The sequence below is a fragment of the Paramisgurnus dabryanus genome, chromosome 17, assembly GCF_030506205.2.
Source record: "Paramisgurnus dabryanus chromosome 17, PD_genome_1.1, whole genome shotgun sequence".
NCBI classification, from domain to species: domain Eukaryota; kingdom Metazoa; phylum Chordata; class Actinopteri; order Cypriniformes; family Cobitidae; genus Paramisgurnus; species Paramisgurnus dabryanus.
Window position 1 is genome coordinate 3,683,789 of NC_133353.1, and position 26,846 is coordinate 3,710,634.

General features: G+C 37.0%; 2 protein-coding genes across 3 annotated transcripts in view; one reads left to right on the top strand and one right to left on the bottom strand.

Annotated features, from left to right (window-relative positions):
- The first annotated feature begins 584 nt into the window (after positions 1–584).
- On the top strand, positions 585–17,207 carry gch1 (GTP cyclohydrolase 1). Its single transcript, XM_065253025.2, has 6 exons — positions 585–1,034; positions 4,463–4,572; positions 8,422–8,477; positions 14,878–14,909; positions 15,020–15,104; positions 15,356–17,207. Exons 1-6 carry the CDS (start codon positions 692–694, stop codon positions 15,480–15,482), a joined length of 753 nt encoding a protein of 250 aa, XP_065109097.1. The 5' UTR covers positions 585–691; the 3' UTR covers positions 15,483–17,207.
- Positions 17,208–19,222: 2,015 nt separating this feature from the next.
- The window catches only part of samd4a (sterile alpha motif domain containing 4A), a 65,962-nt gene continuing 58,338 nt past the window's right edge, over positions 19,223–26,846 (bottom strand). For both annotated transcript variants that reach the window (XM_065244713.2, XM_065244712.2), the window contains exon 13: positions 19,223–25,227. In XM_065244713.2, coding sequence (XP_065100785.2) covers positions 25,199–25,227 — 29 coding nt within the window. In that variant the 3' untranslated portion in view covers positions 19,223–25,198. The remainder of the gene's footprint in view (positions 25,228–26,846) is intronic.

Below are 26,846 nucleotides of genomic sequence, written 5' to 3' on the forward strand. Positions count from 1 at the left end.
TTTTTGTTGAATCATGATTTGTAAGTTAAAACGTCTGTATGCACATTTTACGAACAAATTAGTGAATGAGACCCATTGCTTTCATAATAATATCTTTTAATCCCTACTGAAAAATCCACCTAAAACCAGCATAAGATGGTTTTAGCTGGTCTCTCAACTTGTTTTTAGCTGGTTTTGCTGGTGTAGCAAGCTGGTCTAGCTGTGTTTTGGTCACTTTTTAAGCTGGCCTAGCTGGACTTAGCTGGTCAAACTGGAAGACCAGCTGACCCGTCAGCTTGACCATTTTTGCCAGGCTGGGAGGACCAGCTTAAACCAGCTACCAGCTTATGCTGGTATTATTAGCAAAATTATGTATGACTAATTTAACCAAAAATAAATGCCAGCAACTCCTCACTTTTGCAAAAAGAGCATAAATCATAAATATCACAGTATTTTAAAATAAATGATTTAACAGGGTAGATATTATGCAAAAATAAAGAGACCTCATCCTCTTACTAGACACAGGTTGCGTGACGCAATCACGACTTCGGACCAATCAGAATCGCGCGGATTATCCGCTGTTTATAAATGTGCCAACGCACGAGCGAAGCTGAGTCTGACAACCGGTGGACTTCACACAAGTTTGTTCATTGCACTTTAAGCAGCGTTTAAAATATTTTTGAGTCAGTCAAACTGCCTATTTTAACCAACCATGGAGCGCTCTAAGCAAACACAAATGAAAGAAAGTGAGAAAGAAACGGCAAGTATGAATGGACTGCACTTTGACGCGCGAGGAAAGATGCCCGGCTGGAGCGCGGGAGGCACCGGTGAGGACGCGAGAGCCGCGACCTCCTCCGTGATGGAGAGCTGGCGGGAAGAGCGCACTCGGAGCGTGGAGGACAACGAGATGAGTCTGCCGAGCATCGCCGCCGCTTACACGACAATCCTCCGGGGTCTCGGTGAGGATCCTCAGCGGCAGGGGCTTCTCAAAACCCCGTGGAGAGCCGCCACGGCCATGCAGTTCTTCACTAAAGGCTATCAGGAAAAAATCATCGGTGAGTTACATGAACAGGTGATGAGGAACATGTATTAATATAAGTGCAGTAAGAGGCTTTAAACTGGTCAGAAGCAACGCTGTAAGTTTATTTTCTATGCTAAGTGTTTCGTAAACCTTACCAAAATTATAACCATAATTTTACTAAAGGCCTACGTAAATTATGTTTTGTGTGGTAAAACCTTAGTTACGTCAAATGTAGGCTATTATTGTCTTACTACAGCTACCATAAACGAATAAAATACTTACTATAAATAAACTATTGTTAATTATTCATTAGGGATAGTAATAGTTATACGTTAACGTTCGTTCATCTCTGTTGTATGCTCATTTGCAGGTTTTCAAGGGACTTTTTAATAAAAGTTGAGCTGTTTTAAGCTGACGCGCCGTCTTAAAAACGCAACGCTGGGGCAGATGCTGTAAATACGCTTGCACGCGACGCATCTGTCAACGACAGAAAAAAATATAATCTCTAAAAACCCTTGCTATCACATACTTTAAAAATGTAATGTTCTCCTAACTTTTGTGTTGGTGTTTGGTTCCCTTTGGGTATTTTTAAAAAAAGCCAAATATTAAGGTTCTTGGGCCGTTCTTTCTAGGTTTTATATTTAACAACCATAAAATAACGTTCCCAGAACGTTGCAGTAAGGTTTATTTTAGATAGATCGTAGAAATAGCTGGTGTAAAACGTTTCCAAATAGTTATTTTTGGGTTGTCTTGTGCAACCATACAATAACGTTATTGGACCTTTGTTAACAATACTTTTTATTCATTCATTGATTTCCAGACTTGATAAATTACTCATCTTGATATTGTTCTGCCTGGCAGCATTGTAAAAACGTGTACAGTACAATATCTCCTATTGATCTGTTCTACTTTTCTCTCAATCTAAATTAAGCATTTTTTAAATGTTTTTCTTTCTAGTCTCATGCAATCTGTTTCGTAACTCATCAATTATTCTTCTTTGACAAATGCACAGTCAAGCATCTTGAGTTAAAAGTATTTCGTTCTCATGCACGTGTTGCATGAATATGATCGACTGGCTCAACAGGTACTCCACCTCAAAGCGAAGGTTAGAGGAAGATCTTACATAATTGTTTATTGGTCAGGCTGTTGTTTAAGTGGTTGAACCGGGGTGCTGCCCACCCATCACCTCCCTAACAACAACATCTGGACCTAGTTTACTCAGCATTTTAGAGCATGTGTGCATATGGACTTTATTATTGTTGCTTTTCTTACCGAAATAATGAGAAAATGTTCGTTAAAGGAGACTTTTGCCCCCAATGACCTCAGGACTTGAGTCTCTTGCACACAGTTTACAATGTTATGTGCAATGTCATGATGAGGTGTGCAATGATAAGACCGTTCAAGAGGAAAGTCCTCCTTCCTGAGACATGATTGGCTGAAAATTTCACCACCCCTAACAAAATTGTAGTTTTGTAAATCTGGTATTCATTCAGTTTAAATGACTGAACCATATTGAGGTGGTTTGATCTTGTGTGTGCCTCACATTAAGGAATTTGTGTGAGGTTGTTGTAGTGCAGTTTTGTGTGTTCATTATAGGTACTGTTGAATAATTCCCTTATAAATAGCTAGAAATAATTTTTAACAGGAACAGGAAGTGCATGATATATTAGAGGTGCACTTGAATCTCATTCAGTATGTGATGTTAAAATTAATTTCTGTATAATGCGTGACTCATGAGCATTGCGCTACTGTTAATACAAATCATAAAAGTTTATATTTCACATAGCTGATACACATTTATATGAGAACCTCTTTACAGGTAAACAAAAGTAATTATATTAATAATATTTAGGTCAGCGAAAACTAATCAGTAATAATTGATTATGAAAATCATTGTCAACAAATGTAATTATTGATTAGTTGGTATGCACATTTAAAGGGGTGCAAGATGCACACCAGTATTGTTTTTTTTTTTTTTTTTGTAAGGTTTGTTTGTAAAAACTACTTATATGTCCTAATATAACTAAGGCCTAGTCTTGGATTTATCTAAACCCTGTCTGGGAAACCTCCACCAAATGTTTTAACTTAAAAATACCCAGATTTAGCGGTATATAAAACTAAAAAAATTAACCTTGTCTTAATAGAAAAACGAATCCTGTTAAGAAACACATCTTCAATTTCATTATCCTCCTAGTTTATGTATTTGTTGTTATATTTGGTTCCAGAAAACCATTTCGCACCGTAAAGCTATCAAGACAAGTGATATTGCTTTATTTATGTCATTATGTAGCTCAGTACAGACTTTGCTGTATTACCCATCATTACGCCCCATCGTTCCCTGCCCCCAACCGCCTGGACGGATGCCTGTCTTTTATTTAAAGGATGCAGAACAAACCAAGCCCTCACCATGCAAACGTTACCCTAAGCCAGAGCTCTTCTCAGTGACATCCTCACAATTTGAAAGGGTTTCTATGGTTACTTATTGTATTTCAAGTGTATGTTTGCTTGGTCCGTAAGCAAATTTGTGTGTGTAATCGAGTGTGGTTGCAGCGCAGGGTTGAAAGATGACTTTGGGTACATGTTGATTTGATTTCCTGGTCTTTTTGTTTTGTGGCACTGTCATACGTGAGACCTTTTCATGTGTCACGGGTGGCTGTTTGTTTAAGATGAGCTTGATGACAGTTTGGCTCTTAACAGCTGCTGGCCTCGGGGTAAATTCAGTGCGTCTGATGCTCAGATCAGCTGCTTTATTTAACCAAAACAGCATGAATGCAAGATGCGCTTGTTTCCTGAAAAGCGCCCTGGTTAGTGTTTTATATCTCCAGAATCAGGTTAAAAATTTATAGAGCTTCTTGGTATCACGAAACCAGATTAATCACCAAGCAGAACACCATAGCTACCCACTAAAACTATTTAGAGCACCACTATATAACATCACTGACATTTTATCCAAAGCCACTTAGATTTTATCAGCATGTGTGTTACCAGGGATCGAACCCATGACCTTTTGTGCTGCTAATGCGATGCTCCACCAGTTGAGCTACAGAGGCAACTTTTGCAAGTCCAGAATTTAGTGATATGATCACATGTGTCTTAAGATCAAATAATTATTAGCGGCTGTCCTGCACCACACAACTCAAAAGTGCCAATAACATATACGGAAGTCACATCGCAACAGGATCCTGAAGCCTCCCAATCAGTTTGCCATGTTTCCACGGAAACCTTCCCGAGATAAACGGCCAGGAAATTAAAAAAGCCCCACAAAGAGGCGAGAGTGCCTTTTTAAACTAGATAAAACAGGATATATTAGAAAAATAATACTAGGTAAAAAAGTGATAGACATGAACAACAGGAACAGTGTTTAAGGTGAAAAACAATGACTTGAGTTTTTACTTCCTAGAAGGTGAATGAAATGATGTAATTGTTTAACTATATCTTGTTTATTGTTTTATCTCTCTGCAGATGTCCTGAATGATGCAATATTTGATGAAGATCACGATGAGATGGTGATCGTTAAAGATATTGACATGTTTTCCATGTGTGAACATCATCTGGTTCCCATTTTTGGTCGGGTAAGACTGATCAGTTTACTTTACACGGTTTACAGATTAAATTTTAAAGATTAACTTTACTATACAACTAATTTCATCCAGCTCCAAACGTATTTGTTTTAGTGTAGCATTGTAGAAAAAAATGGTTAACAAAAGGCTGTCACTGGGGCAGTACCCTTAAAAAAGGTCCTAAGCTGTACCATTTAGGTAAAGATATGTATACTTTTGGTACCAATGTGCACCTTTGAGGTATTGATGTGTGGACCCTTTTTTGTACCAATGTGCACCTTTGAGGTACCGATGTGCACTCTTTGGTACGGATGAGCATAATTTTTGAGGTACCGATGTGCACTCTTTGGTACCAATGTGCTCTTTTGTGGTACCGATGTGCACTCTTTGGTACCGGTATGCACTTTTGAAGTACAGATGCGCACTCTTTGGTACCATTGTGCACCTTTGAAGTACATATGTGCACTTTTTGGTACCAGTATGCATCTTTGAAGGTACCGATGTACACTCTTTGGTACCAATGTGCACTTTTGAAGTACAGAAGTGCACTCTTTGGTACCAATGTGCCATTTTGAAGTACCGATGTGCACTCTTTGGTACCAATGTGCACCTTTGTGGTACCGATGTGCACTCTTTGGTACCAGTATGCACTTTTGAAGTACAGATGTGCACTCTTTGGTACCAGTATGCACTTTTGAAGTACAGATGTACACTCTTTTGTACCAATGTGCACCTTTGAGGTACCGATGTGCACTCTTTGGTACCAGTATGCACTTTAGAAGTAAATATGTGCACTCTTTGGTACCAATGTGCACCTTTGAATTACTGATGGGCACTCTTTGGTACCAATGTGCACCTTTGTGGTACCGATGTGCACTTTTTGGTACCAGTGTTCTCCTTTGAGGTACCGATGTGCACTCTTTGGTACCAGTATGCACTTTTGAAGTACAGATGTGCACTCTTTGGTACCAGTGTGAGGTACTGATGTGCACTCTTTGGTACCAATATGCACCTTTGAGGTAACGATATACACTCTTTGGTACCAATCTGCACCTTTGTGGTACCGATGTGCACTCTTTGGTACCAGTATGCACTTTTGAAGTACAGATGTGCACTCTTTGGTGCCAGTGTACACCTTTGAGGTACTGATGTGCACTCTTTGGTACCAATATGCACCTTTGAGGTACCGATGTGCACTCTTTGGTACCAGTATGCACTTTTGAAGTACAGATGTGCACTCTTTGTTACCAATGTGCACCTTTGTGGTACCGATGTGCACTCTTTGGTACCAGTGTTCTCATTTGAGGTACCGATGTGCACTCTTTGTTACCAATGTGCACCTTTGTGGTACCGATGTGCACTCTTTGGTACCAATGTGCACCTTTGAATTACTGATGGGCACTCTTTGGTACCAATGTGCACCTTTGTGGTACCGATGTGCACTTTTTGGTACCAGTGTTCTCCTTTGAGGTACCGATGTGCACTCTTTGGTACCAGTATGCACTTTTGAAGTACAGATGTGCACTCTTTGGTACCAGTGTGAGGTACTGATGTGCACTCTTTGGTACCAATATGCACCTTTGAGGTAACGATATACACTCTTTGGTACCAATCTGCACCTTTGTGGTACCGATGTGCACTCTTTGGTACCAGTATGCACTTTTGAAGTACAGATGTGCACTCTTTGGTGCCAGTGTACACCTTTGAGGTACTGATGTGCACTCTTTGGTACCAATATGCACCTTTGAGGTACCGATGTGCACTCTTTGGTACCAGTATGCACTTTTGAAGTACAGATGTGCACTCTTTGGTACCAGTATGCACTTTTAAAGTACAGATGTACACTCTTTTGTACCAATGTGCACCTTTGAGGTACCGATGTGCACTCTTTGGTACCAGTTTGCACTTTAGAAGTAAATATGTGCACTCTTTGGTACCAATGTGCACCTTTGAATTACTGATGGGCACTCTTTGGTACCAATGTGCACCTTTGTGGTACCGATGTGCACTTTTTGGTACCAGTGTTCTCCTTTGAGGTACTGATGTGCACTCTTTGGTACCAGTATGCACTTTTGAAGTACAGATGTGCACTCTTTGGTACCAGTGTGAGGTACTGATGTGCACTCTTTGGTACCAATATGCACCTTTGAGGTAACGATATACACTCTTTGGTACCAATCTGCACCTTTGTGGTACTGATGTGCACTCTTTGGTACCAGTATGCACTTTTGAAGTACAGATGTGCACTCTTTGGTGCCAGTGTACACCTTTGAGGTACTGATGTGCACTCTTTGGTACCAATATGCACCTTTGAGGTACCGATGTGCACTCTTTGGTACCAGTATGCACTTTTGAAGTACAGATGTGCACTCTTTGTTACCAATGTGCACCTTTGTGGTACCGATGTGCACTCTTTGGTACCAGTGTTCTCATTTGAGGTACCGATGTGCACTCTTTGTTACCAATGTGCACCTTTGTGGTACCGATGTGCACTCTTTGGTACCAATGTTCTCCTTTGTGGTACCGATGTGCACTCGTTTGTACCAGTTTTACCTTTGTACTTTTTAAGATTTAAGAGTAAAGAGTATTTTAAGGCCATTTAAGATTTTAATGAAGTACATTTATGATAATTAAACACATTTGTTGGCAGTTTCCCAATTGTGAATGCAAATAAACCTACTAATTTCAGTTTAATTAGTTGTAAATATGTAAGTCTATCATGGTAATGTTCGCTTAAATATACATTATGAAATGGGTGCTGATTTTAATAAAAAATTATTAATTAAAATAATTCATTAATTAATATTTTTTAAATGCCACAAATGCATTAAACAAGCTTAATTTTCTTTAAGTAAAATATAATGATCTTCTGTCTATTATTATTTTGTCTATATTTCTATTGATTTTGTGGATTTACCCACCTACCGACAGAAATAGCTTTTTGTGTTTTCTGAAAAAAGTGGATATTTAATGTGTCAATAACTAAGTTGACACACAATTAAACTTCTCTGAGAAATCCAGAAGTTATATCACTTTGGAGATTTCACCCACACGTAATCCTCCAGGTTTGACATTTCGTACCTCCCTCCAGCTTATAGCCCTGCAGGTGTTTGCCATTTAAGACAAAAGAAACACAGACGATCCATTCACCGCACAAATGGTCTGTGATGATAGACTGAGCCATTGATCAAGTGCACGTTTTTCCCCGCCACTTGCAATTTTGTTTGTCAGACGCTGTTGGAGGGCCGGCGTTTCCGCTGCTGCCCCCGCTGATAGCTCCCTGTCGTCAGCGGCGGTCTCTTATCCCTCTCATCTATTTACCTCACCGCATCTACAACAAGATAATGACTCACCAATTTCATTCAGAGGGACGCGTGTTAGTTTTCTTTCATTTCTGGCCCTCTTTCCCTTACGCTTCACTGTCCAAGATCTCTTTGAGCTCGCTTAGCGTCCATCATGGACAACAACGTCCTGCGCTAACCTGATGATCTGAAATGGTTCCAAAAACTCATTTCCAATAAAGCCCATATGCTTTAAAGTTATCGCATGTGCTTTTGGAGAGTGCCGCGTGGAGTTTGGGGATCAGATTATCGCACCAAAACAGAGAGCAAAAGAAAAACGCAAATGAAATCCTTGCATGCCTGCTGATCCTGACGTGCTTGTTGATGTTGCCCTTTCTCCGGGGCGATTCATCAAATCGTTGGTGACATTTGAGTTTGACGGCAAAGTGGAGGTTAGAGGAAAAGGGTGGGAGTTGGGAGTGAGGGGGATGCTGGATGTCAGGTGGATGCCATTTCCATGCACATGCATGTTTTACAGTAATGTCTGGCCTACGTTCACGTGTTTTGCTTTATTTTACAGGTACATATAGGTTACCTTCCAAACAAGAGGGTCCTTGGTCTAAGTAAACTGGCACGGTAGGCACACATAGACACAAGAATGTGTCCTTATTCTTTATGGGTCGGTACATTTATGTTTTGTGGTACAGCGTGCAGCCTTAACTGGGCTTTCGTATCGTTTTTTTGCAGTTGTTGAATGGTTCACACTGTATACCTTCACACAAAATGTACAGAATGTATTCTTCCTGTAGCTCAATTGGTAGCAGGGATGCCAGGTTTTCACAACAAAACCCTCCCAGCATTTTTGGCATGCTTGATCTGCTAAAATTCGCATTCCCAGAACTTATTATCACAATTTTGGGGTCGCTTTAACCCACAAACATGAAAAACAGCCCGCAGCAACAATGTTAAAATAGCCCAATCCTGCGGGAAAACCACATTAATGTGTGTCTTTCCTCAAGGTTGTTGTTTATCTGTGAAATCAAGACACTCTTACGTGTGTTTGTGATGAAGAAGGGAGAGAGTAATTGTCTATAAGAGGATTAGATACGATGTGTGAGTGACAAAGAGAAGCTTGATCCAATCTGACCCTAATACCTGTGCCTTAAGCCCTTTCACTGACTGTGTACCACACGCTTGCATTTCAAATTAAAATTGATCTTTCATAACTGTTAGGATAAACACTTTTCTTTTTATTTAGGTAAAACAAGCTTCAGAATGGCATACGCCTTTTCCAATAATCGCTAATAGTGTTGCAGGGTAGCATGGTCACAGACTAATATTAGCCAAATAAGCTTATTATTTGTGTTCCTGCACCACTTGGCTTATAAACTTCCATGACTTTCCTAGTTGTTTGTTATTATTGGATAATAATTTTTTTGTGTTAAATTTATAGAAATTATTTCACGACTTTATATGATTATTTTTTATGTTCACAACTTTCTCACTCCTGTAAATGCTTTTAATTATAGTTTCTGGTTATCTACAGTCCTTAAAGGGATAGTTCACCCAAAAATGAAAACTTTGTCATTTTTTGTTCAACCTCATGTCATTTGAAACCCCAAATGCTGCTTTGTTAAAAAGTGTTATTTGGGGTTTTCTTGTTACTATGGGAGTGAATGGTGACTCCCTTGGTCACAATCAGAGGCATCATGCCCATTTAAATTGAGGGGGCACGTGCCCTGTTGGATTTTTGAGAAGGTGGAATTGGCACTCTTTTCATCTGGTACTTGTTTAATAGGTTTTGCACTTGTGAACCATGTGCATCATGTGTCTTGTCAAAATAAGTGCCTGCTGCACACGCATCGAAACTGTTTAAGATAAAAGAGACGCATTCACATTAGGGATGGGACGGTATGAAAATTTCACATCATGATTATAGTGACCAAAGTTATCACGGTTATCAATATTATCATGGTTTTGTTAAAATGAGATGGAAATCACACACTGATACACACACTGAAAACATTTTTATGAGTAACGAGTTTTATTTTTGAAAAAAAAAAATTAATATTTCATGTCCCTGAAATTATTTCTGTGGTAAAAAATAAATAAATCTGTCTAATAACAAGTTTACAGTGAATGAATATAATACATTACCCTTAAATGCCTACTTGTGCAAAAAACTATGTTGCATGTGCGCGCCTGCGTCAAACTGATTCTGGCTGGGCGGGGGATTTACAGCGAGTTTTCAAAATCACGGTAATCAAACACGGTTGTAATGATAATTACATTTTAAACGATAATACTAACCGCCAGGACATTTTATCGCGGGTAATCGTGAAACCGGTAATCGTCCCATCCCTAATTCACATTTACAAAATACTCGCAAGACACTCACTTAACTCTTTCCACGCCAGCATTGTTCATGATTTTCACAAAAGTTTAATGCCTCCCAGAAAATGCTCTTCTTTAAATATAAAAACATACAGTTTATTAAATGACACCAAATTTTGCACACAAAGCTGAGATTATTCTATTTTTTGTAAAGGAAATTTGATAGATATCAGATGCAGAGTGATCCTCGAAACTTAGAGCCGTTTCACACCGGATGCGTGGCGTGAGTGTCTCAGCTGCGTGGCGGTTCCTTTTTTATTTAGGCTCCCATGTTAGCAGGTTTGACCGTGCACACTGCCTGCATGACACGCACGTCTCAGGCGCGGCTCGAGAACGCGTGCATGCTAGGAATAGGACCGACGCCTATTTTTCACGCCACACGCAAGCATCTTTGAAGCGTTTCCAGACAAAATAGAACACAAAAAGTGGTTTATATGTCAATTTGACGTTGTTTGACATAAATGCAGACATGTAAATAAAAACCTATTTCCAACTATTGAATCTGTCAACAGGCTACAGAACGAAAGTCTTTGTGTTATCAAATCATTATGTGTATGTTTAACATGAAGTAGCATATTGCAGCAGAGGTGTAAAGAGTAGCTGAAAGCCATACTTGAGTAAAAGTACAAATTCCTTACTGTAAAAATTACTCCACTACAAGTTACAAGTCACCAATTTAAATATGACTTGAGTAAAAGTATTAAAGTAACCCAATTTAAAAGTACTCAAGTATTTTTACTCGTACTGAATGTTGGCTCAAAGATGCACTAGTCCTCAACACAAAGAGACACTGTAGGTCTGGGCAGTGAAAACTAAGAAAGTTTATTTATGAGGTTTTATTTCCTAATATAGAAAAGAAATCAAACACCTCAAAATTTTGACCTGGCAGAACAAACACAGATTAAACATAGTCATAGTCTTCTTTTGACTAAATTTTTATTTAGTTTTACTCATATTTTTGTCATCTGAATTGATTTAGTTTTTTGTCCAATTTTATTCATCTAAATGCCATAAGATTTTAGTCTAGAAATCTACATTAAATTTAATTTAAACCCATTTAATTTTAGTCTAGTGTCATTGTGTACTTGAATGTGCCATGCTGAAAAATATATAGCCTAACTTTGTGATATAAATTTATGGTAACAATTTACAGTGGGGTTCATTGGTTAATATTAGTTAGCTACATTGGTTAACATGAACTGATAATGAGCTGCACTTATACAGCATTTATTCATCTTTGTTAATATTAATTTCAACAATTACTAATACTTTATTAAAATCTTGTTAACATTAGTTAATGCACTCTGAACTAACATGAACAAACAATTAAAGCTTACATTTTTATTAACTAACATTAACAAAGATGAATAAATGATGTAACAAATGTATTGCTCATGGTTTGTTCAAGTTGGTTAATACATTAACTACTGTTAACTAATGAACCTTGTTGTAAAGTGTTACCAAATAGTCTTATATAGGTCTATCCCAAAAAAGATATAATTTTTATATTTAGAAAATTCCAGTAAACTAAAATTACACTAACAGAAATATGATAATGCATATTAAAAACGTGAAGTTGTTCATTTGAAAGATTAATTGTAAACACATGTAGTACGTAACACCACTATATCACAAGTGCACTACATTTCTTCCGTCATGCATCCCTCTTTACAGTAAATACATTACAGCATACTTGATTAAATGTGAGGACAGTGAAATTGTACACTTATTATCAATCTTATAATGTACTTAAGTTAATCGGGCAATCAGTACAGGACCTCGCTGGTTTATTTTGGCTTATATAGTAAGTTATATCAAGTTATGTACCAGCTCAGGTTAGCTGATAAGGTAGCATCAGAATATATAAACATTTGGGCTTGCCTTTGAGTTGCGGGATGACCCTCCTGCAATCGCGCATCACTTCTGTTTTGATTGTAGCATCACATGTTTAACAAAGGGTCCCTTGACTGAAGCAAATGTGATATGCATCCATATGTTTGCTCTTTATCTCTTCTCTCAGACCAGACGCGAACTTTTCTCTACAGTTTATGACATACGCAGCACGCAGATGTCCCGCTACGGTGGCTCAACGCAAGCCATTCAGCGTTTGACATCAAAGTACCGCGAGAGCAGACTTCTCCATATGCATTTGATTCGCTCTCGCAGTACTTTGATTTCATACGATTGCTCTGCGCAGAGCCAAATGAAGTCCCTCAGTTGTGTGTGTCCGTGTAACCTCGCGACCACAGATTCTATCCATCATCACCCTCTGACACTTTCGTCTCGTTTTTATTTGACGAATAAACAATGTAGCGAGTAACGTTAAGTGTCATTTTAAATGTAGTGGAGTAAAGAGTACAAATACCCAATCAAAAATGTAATTGAGTAGAGAGTAAAAGTTGCCTATATTTTTGATACTCAGTACAAGTACAAAGTAGCCCAAAAAATACTTAAGTACAGTAACGAAGTACATTTACTCGAGTACTTTACACCTCTGTATTGCAGGTAGTTCATTTCAGTTCATACGTCTCCCCATACGTCAAACAAGGGCGATCCAAATCACGTGACGTTTTTGTAGTTGAAACCGGACACTTTCAGGTCCGTTTATCAATAGGAAACATACATGTATACAGAATAGGCTAGCAGCAGCAGCAGCGCCGCGTCAAAAACGCTTCTGGTAAGCAAGGGCATAGAAAATGCCACGCAGCTGCCATGCGACAGACACGCAACAGACACGCCACGCATCCAGTGTGAATCGGCCCTTAGACAGACATGCAGCTGTTTTCCCTAGGGCGATACTTCCGGGTTTTATAAATTGCCACCTGGTGGATAATAGCAGTATTGCGAATTGACGAGATAACTCGTCAATGGCGGGGAAAGAGTTAACAATAAACTCTGATTACACATGAGATTAAGCATATATATGGCAAACATGAGTGTCTCTTTTATCATAAACCCTTTAGTGTGCAGCAGGCACTTACTTTGACATGACACGTGATGCACATTCACTTGACGCGCCGAACACATATTTTGAAATGACAAACCACACACATGATGGGCTAAATACATCGCATCGTGGGCCCTTGAAAAAGAAGTCACCGGCCGCCACTGTGGTTAATAAAAGGATTTAATTTAATCCTTTAATATAAGTGAATTTCTATTTGTTTAATTGTTGCTTTCAAAGAAGCTGCTTTCAAAATGCAGCTGCTACCAAAATGTTCAGTTTACCCTGTGTACAAAGATGATGGTTCAAAGTCCATTTCCTAATGTTTATATTTAAATTCACCCCAGGAGGGGGCACAGAATCACATGTTTATGTGCCCTGATACTGAGTTCAAATATATGATGCAATCTATAAAAATCTAATAATTTTATAAAAACATGTTTTATAGGCTAGTTTTTATTAAATAAAAAAACAACAACCACACCCATTGTAATCAAAAAACTTCAAAATAACTCAAAGTGTTGACTTGATATGTAAGTGTCCCGAAGACATTTACATCTCTACTTTCTTATTGTGGATATCGCTGTTGTTTCAGTCGTTACACATTATTAAAAAGTAAACATCCTAAAACTGCCTGAATCAACATTTCAAGACTTTCATCAAATAATGGATAGCATTTAAGTTTGTTTTCACCAAATCCTTTTGTGTGCATTCTGGACATTAAAAATGTACACCAGTAGTCGAGTGGAGATTTGTTTAACACTTTCAGGTCCTTTTGAAACCTAAAGAGGCGTCACCATCCACTCCCATAATAACCAGAAAACGTCCCTGTGAACCAATAGTCGCGATCAACTTCACCTCCGTGTTGTGACGTATTTCTGAGTGAAAAAGAATATCACATGAGGAAAAAAGTGGGTGTGGTTGTGCATTTCACTGCGAGTTGATTGGATATAGAAAAGTAGGCGTTTCATTGAGAAATTGAACTTGCGAGACTGGGGTCTCTGAAGAAATAAGAGAGGCGTTTTTTGGGGCTGAAATGAAATGGGTATTTTTCCACCTATTTGTCTGATTGGCTCAAATTGATTGGGCGATTCCCAAATGCATTTTTGAGAAGGAGGTCCCTGCGGAACAAAAAGAGGCATTTCCCAATGTTGGGGCATTTTCAAACTGAAATAGGTGTTAAAAAATAATGATGTATGGCTTGATTGGATTGTTAAAAACACCTAACCCCAGTTTGAAAACGCCCCAAAATTGGGAAACAGCCCTTTTTTATTCTGCAGAGACCTATACTTCGAACTCGCAGCAGACTGACAGATAGAGGGGGCGGAGTTAACAGATGTTCCCGCCCAAGCCGTCTAGCTGACGTCATCAAGAAAGGATCGCCACAAGGATGAAAGTACATTTTCAGATTTTGATTAAATTTTATGAGGGCACATGAATAAAATTTTTTTATAATGAACACTGCAATATTAAGAATTGTAAGATCTCATTTCATGGGACGTTAAATAACACTTAAAAATCTGCATTTGGGTTTTAAAGAACAAAGAAAGACATTCAGTGTTGACATGAAGGGGAGTTTTTGGGTGAGCTATCCCATTAATATCCCATAACTACTGTACAAACATACAGAGATCTGTCTTGAAATGGTTAAATCTTTCTTAATTGTTAACTCTATACTATGTTTTTTTTATCTATCAGGATTGTTGAAATATACAGTAGAAGACTGCAAGGTAACACAAAAACAATTTGAATCAGTTTTTTGTACACACAAATATCACACACATACTCAAAAGTAGCATGTGGTAATTTTTTTTCCGTGTCTTATTTTGCTGGTGTTCAGTTCAAGAGCGATTGACTAAACAGATTGCCGTGGCGATCACTGAAGCACTACAGCCTGCTGGTGTTGGGGTTGTTATTGAAGCCACGTATGTATATACGCAACATTACTGTCTATAAGTGTTCACAATTAACATAATGTGTGATAAATAATACTATATATGAATATAACGGTCCATTTCATAATACATTTAATAGTTTATATACAGTTCATAAGGATTTTTTTATTCCTACAGATCAGTCTGTACTTTAAAGCTGCTTTGCAACAATGCAAAACTGAAAAGCGACGTACAGAAATGAATTTGAATTAAAAAATGTACTGTATTACATTCTTCACCAGTCACATGTGCATGGTCATGAGGGGAGTTCAGAAGATGAACAGCAAGACGGTGACCAGCACCATGTTGGGTGTGTTCAGAGAGGACCCCAAAACACGAGACGAGTTCTTGACCCTGATCAGGAGCTGAGAGGATTCGTCCCCACCCTCCACTGCCAAAACACTCAGACCAGCCCTCTTCTCAAATGCCTCGCTGGACCTCTTCGGTTCTGCCCTCAGAACAGACACTGCTGCTGTGTCCTGCTCGTCTATGGGGTGGTAAATCCATCTCTACTGTTTTATGTGTGTGTGTGTCAGTGGTTGAGGTTTTGTGCTTTGTGGTTCATCAGGTGTAGACTTGACCGTAAAACTGTCAAGCACCAAACCCACTAAAACGTGTTTATGTCTCTTTCCTGTCGGGTCACATTTGCGCTCTATTTAACGCAATTGAGTGGTGCAAGAAAGAGGTTTTATTTTCACGGGAGGTACTTTGTGTCATTCTGATAATTCTGACTATATGAAAAACATCTAAACCTTTGCATAAGGTACAGGATACTGTGATACAGTGAGGGCATTGGGTGGTAATACTATTGTACTGAATGACTGCCCTTTTTTCCAAATACATGGAATTTCAAAGATTACCATAGTATTACCAAAAAGGATAGTATTACCATTGTACCATTGTCTAAAATGCATGGTACTGAACGATTATCCTATTCAAATACCATGATATCCATATACCATTATATTATTTATTATTATCATTGTATTGATTATCATGGTGCATCATTAAAGTTTTTCTATGTATTAACACTACAATGTCTTTTAATGTAATATTTAATATATTCTCCTGTGCAATTCTGTCCAGACTCAATGTATCATCTGTTCTTATGCTTAATGAGGCAAAGTGTTTATTTCAACGCAGTATTTACATATCGAGTCCTAACATGTTTTGTGTGCAACGTTGTTACTTTTTTCATCAGCTGTCTGAAATGTGTTGGATGTTGATTGTTATAGTGATGACCAGATCCAGCCTTTTAAATGTTCTGTCTTAATGTGATAGATGTTGTTTACACTCTGAAGGTTATCTTTATTTGTTGGAAAAACGACCAAAGGTAAGAGGTGCAGTTAAATGTGCAATGTGGGATTTTTAGCGGCATCTAGCGGTGAGATTGTGAATTGCAACCAGCGGCTCATTCCACACTTCACCGCTCCATTTATACACCACTGATAATATAGTTATTTATATTATATTGCATTTCTGTCAAGAGATCCCTCTTAATGCCCCACATTGCACCTTTATGGTCAATAGTCGATTTTGCACATTTTGAGAGATATACATAAAATACTTGATTTCCGATGACGTGATTTCCACGTACTTCAATTAATGTGAACTTAGGATTTACAAACTTGATAAAAAATATGAAGGAAACCTACTCAATAAAAGTTAAGATATTCTACATTTGTAGAGGATATTTTGTACATTTACTCTGACACGTTTACTCTTCTTCGGGTTCTCATACGTGTGTTTTGAATTACAGTAGAATATTAAATATATAAATATGTATTATTTTAGAAAAATATATATTAACAAGAAAAAATAATGCCTGTGTATTTACTTTTTTATTTTAAAAATGTCTATATAGTTTGAGTTTCTTGTGACTTCAAATGAGAACAGTGTCTGAGATGTTTCATTGTCACGTGTACTTCGAAGCAGTCGAGTCGATTCATTAAGAAAATAAGGACTTTGCTAACTCTAGTGTTATTAATGTGGCCTTCTTTGTAGGACTCAATGCGCCTTTCAGATACTTCATACAGTACTTCACAATTGATGTATCGCCATCTTCAGCTTAAATAAATCTAAAAATGTAAAATGTGTAATTTTTCTTTCATCTTTTTTTTGGAAGTGTGGTGAAATTTTAACTTTCGTAAAACAGCAAGAGAGTAAAGGGTGAAGCAAAAAATGTCATTACATAATGTGACCATGGACCACAAAACCAATCATAAGTAACGTTATAGGTATATGTAGCAATAGCCAACAATACACTCTATGCCAAAAATCATCAGAGTATTATTTTAAGATCATGTTCCTTGAAGATATTTTGTAAATTTACTACAGAAATATATTGAAAATGTATTCATCATTAGTAATCTCCTTCTTTTGGACAACTGTGTAGGCGATTTTATTGCTCCCTCAGATTTTTCCAAATATTGTCCTATCCTAACAAACAATTGAAAGCTTATTTATAGAGGGTATGCAATGACCACACGGGAGCCCTGTTGAGTGGCAAAACATTCAACAAAATGGCTGGTTTCCTGATTTTTTTATACCAAAATGTTACATACCTGAGATATGGCTACTGCTACTGATTTACTTCTTCTGTGTTTACTTCTCCAGTGTTTTTTGCAGTCTGGAAAAAGACCGCTTCACATTATTGTTGAATCTGTTACGCACAGTTGATCACACAACTACTTTTCCCATTTTAGACGCGTTTTTCACGTTATGCTAATGCTGTCGCTCAGACTTTTGGTCACTCAGTGGGCGCGTAACCGCAGTCAATTTCGCCGAAGGTGACGTCACGTGCATACCACCTTTTCAGCCTGCAGATGATATTTAAATATCAATTTCAAAAATTGAATCTTATGGTTTTGTGGTCCATTGTCATGTATATAAATATATATTTAACAATGAGCATATTTACCATTAATTTGCATTGGGCTAATGTAATAGAGACAAAGCGCAGTTATGCTAATTTGAAAACCACGCCCACCGGGGGAAAACAATCCAACCGTATCCATTCAATTTGTATTGCGAGAGGCCGCCTCCTGGTCATTTCTGACTTAACAAAAAACAGAATAATGTATAAAAGCTGCTGTGTGACCGAGTGTACAGCTAACAAGCAAAAAAAAAACAAATAAATTTTTATAAGCTGTCGACCCCCAAAAAACGAGCGTTTAAAGACACAAAAGTGGATCGCTGATTACGTTTCCCTCTAGTGGGCGTAAGTTAGTTCTAATAATAGTAGGAATATGAAAAGTTGCCTGTATCAACTTTTGTGTCTATAAAACGCTCGTTTTTTGGGGTCGAAAGCTTATAAAAACGTATTTCTGTTTTTTTTTTTTTTTTTTGCTTGTTAGCTGTACACCTTGTCACACAGCAGCTTTTAGACATTTTTCTGTTTTTTTGTTATAAGCCAGAAATGACAAGGAGGCGGCCTCTAGCAACACAAGAACCGACAGCTGGATGACGTCAAAATATCGCGAGAGAGTCTGCTTTTAAATCGCTCCCGCGGAACTTTGACGTCATCCGGCTGTCGGTTCTTGCAGCGCCGCATGAAGTCGAACAAGCCTAAAGTCAATAGAGACGGATGGATTATTTTCCCCCCGGTGAGCGTGGTTAAATTACGTGAAAAAAATCTAAGTGAAAAAATGTATATAATACCACCTTAAACATTATGTAATATCCTACATCATGATATGCATAGCTCTGCAATATTTATTACACAAAAAATTTGAATGGTCCTAAAATAATCTTAATGCAAGATTTTGATAGGCTAACATAACACAATCCATGACAGAGATTTCTGGTAAAACTCATTAATTTAAATTGATTTAGGGATTTAAAAAATACAACTTAAAAATATATAAATAATTGTGATGAACAATATTGTCCACCTGTGTGATAGTTTCTTTGGGCCATCATAAATTAGTTTATTAAAATGAGTTAAAAGAGAGCAAGTGACTCAGCATTTGTTTGATTCTTCAGAAAGCTCTGCCTCCACGATAAAAATCTGTTTCAAGCTCTCTGATTGGGTGAAATCGAGAGGAGGCAGTAAATTCCTTTCTGAGGTGGCTCCACATCAGAAATCATAGTAAAACACAACATCTTTTTCAAAAGTTACTCTTTAATACTTTATGTCTGTGGTTATTACAAAGATGTCAAGCATTTGACACAGACCCAATAAAACACATTCAATGGACATACACAACATCACAAACACACACAAAACAGTACAATCTCCCATGTTTATCCCAAGTCACAAAAATACACAAGGCTCCACGAAAAAGCAGTCACTGACCGGTCAAACATTTGACTGAAGTGAAGCTATTTTAGTGAAGACACTTGTATTAAAGATGAGCGAAGAACGGCAACATGAGCTGTGACTCCTTCCCTTGGGTATCATACAACAGATAACAGGAAGTCTTACATGAAGTCATTCATGCCATGATGCATCATTGTCTATAAGGATATATCTACAAAATTAAAAGACAATCTGGTTTCTTTCTCATCTGAATACACAGCGTCACATTCACACACACACACACACACACATAGAAAACAAAAACATATACATCTGTGTGTTGTACAGACAGGTAAAATTCATAACTTCATATCAGCACTGAAAGTACCTAAAGCATACAGATGAACCACCGAGCAGGCACATTAAAATCAGCTCGCATGGACTTTGCATGTTTGGATGTTTCGACCATCAATGCGTCTTGCTTATCTCTACATTTAGAGCCATAAAAAATCATTTACATTTGGGGTAAATGTCTGAATACAAAAAAAGGCACTGCCAGTTATTCTAGATACTTTAGATATGACTTCCCAGCCTCTTGCATGCATCTAAAATATAAATTACTATTTTTTGTACTTTTTTTATCCGTTTTCATTTTTTAATTGTTTTTTTTTCATAACCATAGGATTCTTTTAAAATATATAGATTTTTATATGTATACATACGTCAGCCTGCACTCAATACAGGACATCAGATCTCAAAAGTAACAAAAAAACAAAGTAAAGCAAAAAAGACCCTTGTTACAGTATAGATGCATGTTTACAAAACCAAAAACGATATAAAAAATAAAATAAAATCGATCAGCATCGGATACGTTCCAACATGCTAATGTGCAGAGCCTATTACAAAATCTAACAATAAAGGCTTCATCATCGCTAACTAAACACTTGTTTTTTTTTGGAATATAAAGGTAGCATGTATATGTTAACACTGTTACAGCACTTTTTTATTTTTGCTGCATGGTTGCAGTCGAATGCATGTGGACAGAAGCGCACAAAACCTTAAATCACACGAGAATTATATTACACATCATATGGGATGGAGATGCGAAGACATTTAATCCTGGACTTTTGCTGTCACTTTTGGACAATCCAGAGCTGAATATTCATCAAACTCAATGAGAAAATAAGAGCGAGCAGCATTCTTGTTCAAAACCATTAGATTTGCTGCAATGGGACTGGATGCATTTTGGCATCAAATATGTGACCTGGACCACAAAAGCAGTCATAAGTAGCAGATGTATATTTGTAGCAACATTTTATGGGTCAAAATTATTTTTTATTATTAAGTTTTTATGCCAAAACATTTGGAATATTAATGATGTCCACTCTGCAAAAAATTATTTTCAAGAAAAAAAAATTCTTAGTATTTTTGTCTCGTTTTCAGTAAAAATATCTAAATATTCTTAAATTAAGATGCTTTTTCTTGATGAGAAAAATGACCCAAGAAAATAAGTCTAGTTTTTATACAAAAAAAAAAAAATCAAATTTAAGTGATTTTGTGCACAAAACAAGCACAAAAATATGCCAATGGTGTAAGCAAGAAATCGTGAAAATTTTTCTTAAAACACTAAATTCAAGAAAAATTCAAGAAACATTTGCTTACCTCATTGGCAGATTTTTTTGCTTGTTTGATGCACAAAATTACTTAAATTTGATATTTTTGGTCTAAAAACTAGACTTATTTTCTTGGGTCATTTTGCTCTTCAAGAAAAAGCTTTTTTTATTTAATTTATTTGTAGATATTTTTACTGAAAACAAGACTAAAATACTAAGAATTTGCATTAAGATATTTGTACATTTCCTACCATAAATTGATCAAGAATTTATTTATTATTAGAAATATGTGTTGCTAAGGACTTCATACACTGCAAAAAATGATTTTCAAGAAAAAACATTTTTAGTATTTTAGTCTTGTTTTCAGTAAAAATATCTAAATGTTCTTAAATTAAGATTTTTTCTTGAGCAAAATGACCCAAAAAAAGTCTGGTTTTTAGACCAAAAATATCAAATTTAAGTGATTTTGTGCATAAAACAAAGGGGTAAGCAAATCTTTCTTGAATTTAGTGTTTAAAAATTTTTTTAAGACAAAAAGCTTTTTTGCATTGGCAGATTTGTTTTGATGGTTTTATGCACAAAATCACTTAAATTATATGTTTTTGGTCTTAAAACTTCTTGGGTCATTTTGCTCATAAAGAAAAATAATTTTAATTTAAGAATTTTTAAATATTTTAAATATTTTACTGAAAACAAGACAAAAATACTAAGAATTTTTTTCTTGAAAATCATTATTTTTTGCAGTGTATAAAGGCGATTTTCTCAATAATTATATTTTTTGCATCCACAGATTTACAAATAGTTGCCAGATACTTTCCTATACTCACAAACCATACATCAATAAAAATCTTGACCATTATAAATGAGATTTTGTGGTCCAGGGTCACATACTGTATATATCGTAACAGCCGAGGTGGTCAGACATCAAGTACAAATTTTTCAAAACAGCAACAGAATAACAGCAATAAAATTCCCCCAAATCTGGCTCTTTACATGCGACAAAGTAAAAAACAAAACACTTTCCGTAAAATACGCCATCCAGGGAGAGGGTTAGCAAAATATAAGCATTTATAAGTAAGTAATCAAGAAAGCAAACAAAATATTAACAAGAAACCGATCAGGTACGATTTTGAGATAAAGCAAAGAGTCAAAAAAATAACTAGGTTATTTGAGATGTACTTATGGTTACCAGCCATAGCAAAGTTAATACACAAGGTATCTTAAATAATACATCTAATGAATACAATCTCTGCAACAATAATAGAAAAACAAGAATAAATAATCATTTGAATCTGCTAATTGATTTCATTCAAATGGCAGTGATGAGTGGCTTTTTATACACGCAGACACACACGATGGTTTCTCCAACTATGCCAAACCTTTCGCTAACATGCTTTATTACACTGGCTACCATTTCATGCACTTTAAAAGCACTCACAAAGCTGATACACTGCGCGGTCAACCTATCTTTGAGTGGCACACAGTACACCAGACATTCTTTAAGGCAATGTGTACATGCGTTTTCCTCGCCTTGATGCCTGCTGTTCATCATCATCATCATTATCTTAAAATAAAACCACTTAACATATGCCAAAGTGCCTTTAACCATGTGCTCAAGAATACAAAGATAAAACGCATGAACTTGTTTCTTTGGAAGCGCATACAAACATTTTGAGGTGTGGGCACGTGTGCCAAGTTGCCAGTCAAACCGAGAGCGATCCGGTTCGGGGTCACAATGTCAATAGCTTTCCTTGTACATCACATGCACACGTCACCATTATCTGTGTCCCATCCCACGCCGCTAATGAAAGTCTATTGCACGTTGCAAATTCACTTTTGATGATTTCAGCAAAGATTCACAGCACCGAGGGCAAAAAAGCAAAGTTATATCGAAATAAATCACCCTCATAAAGGACGTCAATGTCCCAGATTAAAACCACTTTTAGAGCAGATTTCAAATCAAGACCCTTTCCATGCAGAAAATCAGATAAACTAGTACGATTCTTATTGTAAACAAACTACGTTTATACCTGGCATGATTAACTAATAATGGCTGATATTAAGACAATACTGTAGCCTCATTATGAAGAACTATATTAGAGGATGTGCAGTGGCATTAGTTTACCACCAGGTGGTGCTCTATAACCAATCACTGGTGGATTAGTGTTGTTAAAGAGTACAGTAACTTTTCTCTCTTGATAAAGCACGAGATTGTGACATATAGTCACATACTATCGACAGTTTACATTCTGCAGACAAAGTGTACCACGTGTTGAGATTTCCCAAATCTTGCACTAAAGAGTACTAAAAAGATACATTGCTTTCAAATATTCCTAAATTAACTGTTAAAGGGATAGTTCACCCAAAAAAGGAAAATTGTTACAAACCTGAGTTTTAAGCACCATTGACTTCCATAATAGAGTTTCTTTTTTTACTACGGAAGTCAATGGTGCTTCCGTTTCCTGCTTCATTACAAATATTTACACTGCAAAAAATGTATCGTAGTATTCTTGTCTTGTTTTCAGTAAAAATTAAAAAAATTCTTAAATTAAGATGCTTTTTCTTGATGAGAAAAACGACCCAAGAAAATAAGTCTAGTTTTTAGACCAAAAATATCAAATTTAAGTGATTTTGTGCATAAAACAAGCAAAAAATCTGCCAATGGGGTAAGCAAAAAAATCTTTAAACACTAAATTCAAGAAAAATTCAAGAAAAATTCAAGAAAAATTCAAGAAAAATTCAAGAAAAATTTGCTTACCCCATGGCCAGATTTTTTTTGCTTGTTTTATTTTGTTTTCACTTAAATTTGATATTTTTGGTCAAAAAATTTCACAAATTTTCTTTGGTCGTTTCCCTCATCAAGAAAAAGCATCTTAAAGAATTTTTTGATATTTTTACTGAAAACGAGACAAAATATTTTTTTTTCTTAAAAATCATTTTTTGCAGTGTATTTTTTTATTTTGTGTTCAGCAGAACAATGAAACTTATACCGGTTTGTAACAAAATAAGGGTGAGTAAATAATTCATTTTTGGGTGAACTATCCCTTTAAGCATTGTAAAGCAACTTTAGACCTACTGTACAGAGAATCACATTTTTGCATTTCTGAAAAGCTTTACACATCCACCAATCCTTCTGCGTTTATCTACAATAAATTATGGCTAATGTGATTCCTTTCAAGCTAAAATGTAACATGTTTGACCATGTTTGCATGCACTCCACAGGCCCAAAATGAATGCCAAAAATGACCTCTAAATCTCCAACCTTGCCTCGACCTTTACATCTACTTGCATTTGCTGGTATTTCTCCCATATGGACTAACAAACTCATGCTCATATCTGTCGACTCAGAGCCAAACTATGACCTACTGATTTCCCTCAACCTTTGCACTTTACGTCAGTATCCATCTGTGACGTTCCTCGCTCCTTCACATCTCCACAGACATCTACACCTCTTGCATCACTTCCTGTTTTCCCATCCAATCACATCATCTAACCTCTGCTCCATCACTTTCTCTTGCCATTTTTTTTTTTGGAGTACCATCCGTAGCTCCGTCTCTGCCTCGATAGTGCTGCAAAACAGCTTTCCAGCTGGCACAAAAAACAACATAAACAAAATAATAAACAACAATACAAATGTAAACTATGAAGGCCACGTAGGAAACTAAAGCTGTATACCGTTGACACTCGCATCTGTTAAAAAAAAAATCACTGTCCCGATATCTCTGACAGCATTATGTGTAAACAACATACTATTTTGTCATATTTTTAGGCCACGCACAGACTGACTTCATTTCATAAACCTGTTGGCAGTTAACAGAAAACGTGTAACGATATGTCATTGAGCTGGTTTTGTCTGCTGGTTCTGATAAAGCGACTTCATTGACAGCTACCTGAAGGTCTCAGGGTGGGCCGTCACGCCTGACGGACCGTCATCACAATGAGCCTTTCCTCGGAGGAATTAAAGGTTTTGAGCGTTAAAATTCTCCCAAAATCCAATGTAAACACACAGTAGTCATTGTGACAGCTTGCTTGGGTGAAGCCGTCCAAAATATGATGATTGGCACTGTGTAGACCACGCCCCTACACCGAATACCACCCCTACCGTCGGCTGTGTGGTGGTAGATGAACAGGTGGAAAGGGAGGGAGGGGGTTTTGTAGACAGAGGGGCTCGTGACCTCATGATGATCTTTCCCCTGTTGCCAGGCTTGCCGCCTTCGTTCTCCGTCCTCCTTTCAGATGGTTGAAGTTCGATCGACACCATCTATAGGAACAAGTGACATCAACGAATGTTACGCTGCAGACTTTCTGTGTTTTAACCAATCAAAGGTTTAACAGAGATGGATGTCTGCTAAAAGCATCTGCTAAATGAATAAATAAAATGTCAAATGTACTAGTAGTAGTTCATCCAAAAATGTAAATTCTCTCATCAGTTGTCACCCTCATGCGTTTAACACATGAGTGACAGTGAAGCAGTGAACATTTTTCCCGGTTCACCGAAACAATCTGGTGAAGCAACTTGAAAATTCCTTAAGTTGTAATAAAACCTTGTTGTACAAATTACTTCTGAACACCGATGAAGATATTCTGAAAAACGTCTGTATTCAATCTCATCTGGGGCACCATTGACTTCCATAGAATGAGAAAATAATACTATGGAAGTGAATGGTGCCCCAGATCAATTTAGTTATTAACATTTTTCAAAATATCTTAATTTGTAATTTTGTTCAAGTAATTTATAAAGGTTTTTACAACTTGATGGTGAGTAAATGACAGAATCTCAATTTTTAGGTAAACTTTCCCTTTAATTACCTGTACCAAGCAACTAAACCAACTTAAAGGTGCAGTGTGTAATTTTTAGAAGGCTGTCTTAACAGAAATGCAAAATAATATACAAAACAATATCATTAGGGGTGTATAAAGACCTTTTTATAATGAACCATTATGTTTTTATTAAATTTTTTTATCTACATACACCGAGAGTCATTTACGTGGAAGTCGCCATTTTGTGTCGCCAGTTTCTACAGAAACCCTTAACGGACAAACATTTTTACCAAGTTGTCTTCAATGATGACATGGTTTTTCAAAAGTGGGGGGTGAGCAGTGGACTGAACCGTTGGTTGCAATTCGCAACCTCACCACTAGATGCCACTAAAATTTACACACTGCACCTTTAAAGGAAAACACCACCGTTTTTCAATATTTTATATGTTCTTACCTCAACTTAGACCAATTAATGCATACCAATCTTTTTTCAATGAGTGCACTTAATCTTTGTACAGCGCGTTGTGAATGTGTTAGCATTTAGCCTAGCTCCATTCATTCCTTAGGATCCAAACAGGGATGCATTTAGAGTCACAAAAAACCTTCCATGTTTTCCCTATTTAAAGACTGTTACATGAGTAGTTACACAAGTAAGTATGGTGGCACAAAATAAAACATGGAGATTGTTTAAGTGGATAAAAAATGAGAACTATGTATGGCGGAAGAGCACTCAACACTTTGACTTCGGGCACAGTAATATTGATGGAAGGGGGAGTAGTCAGGAGTGATGATGTTACTGCGCACCGAGATCGAAGTGCAGCAAACTAAGTGCTCTTCCGCCATACAATATAATTCTCATTTTTTATCCGCTTTAAATAAATCGCCACGTTTTATTTTGTGCCACCATACTTACTCATTTAACTACTCATGTAACGGTCTTTAAATAGAGAAAACATGGAAGTGTTTGGTGGCTTCTAAATTCATCCCTGTTTGGATCCTAAGGAATGAATGGGGCTAGGCTAAATGCTAACACATTCACGATGCGCTGTACAAAGATTAAGTGCACGCATTGAAAAAAGATAGATATGTATTAATTTGTCTAAGTTGAGGTAAGAACAT

Bases quoted from the DNA above. Each gene is read 5' to 3' on its own strand.
- gch1 (XM_065253025.2), top strand. From the start codon at position 692: ATGGAGCGCTCTAAGCAAACACAAATGAAAGAAAGTGAGAAAGAAACG. The intron at 1,035-4,462 runs GTGAGTTACATG...ATCTCTCTGCAG, and splicing joins CTATCAGGAAAAAATCATCG to ATGTCCTGAATGATGCAATA. The intron at 4,573-8,421 runs GTAAGACTGATC...TTTATTTTACAG, and splicing joins TGGTTCCCATTTTTGGTCGG to GTACATATAGGTTACCTTCC.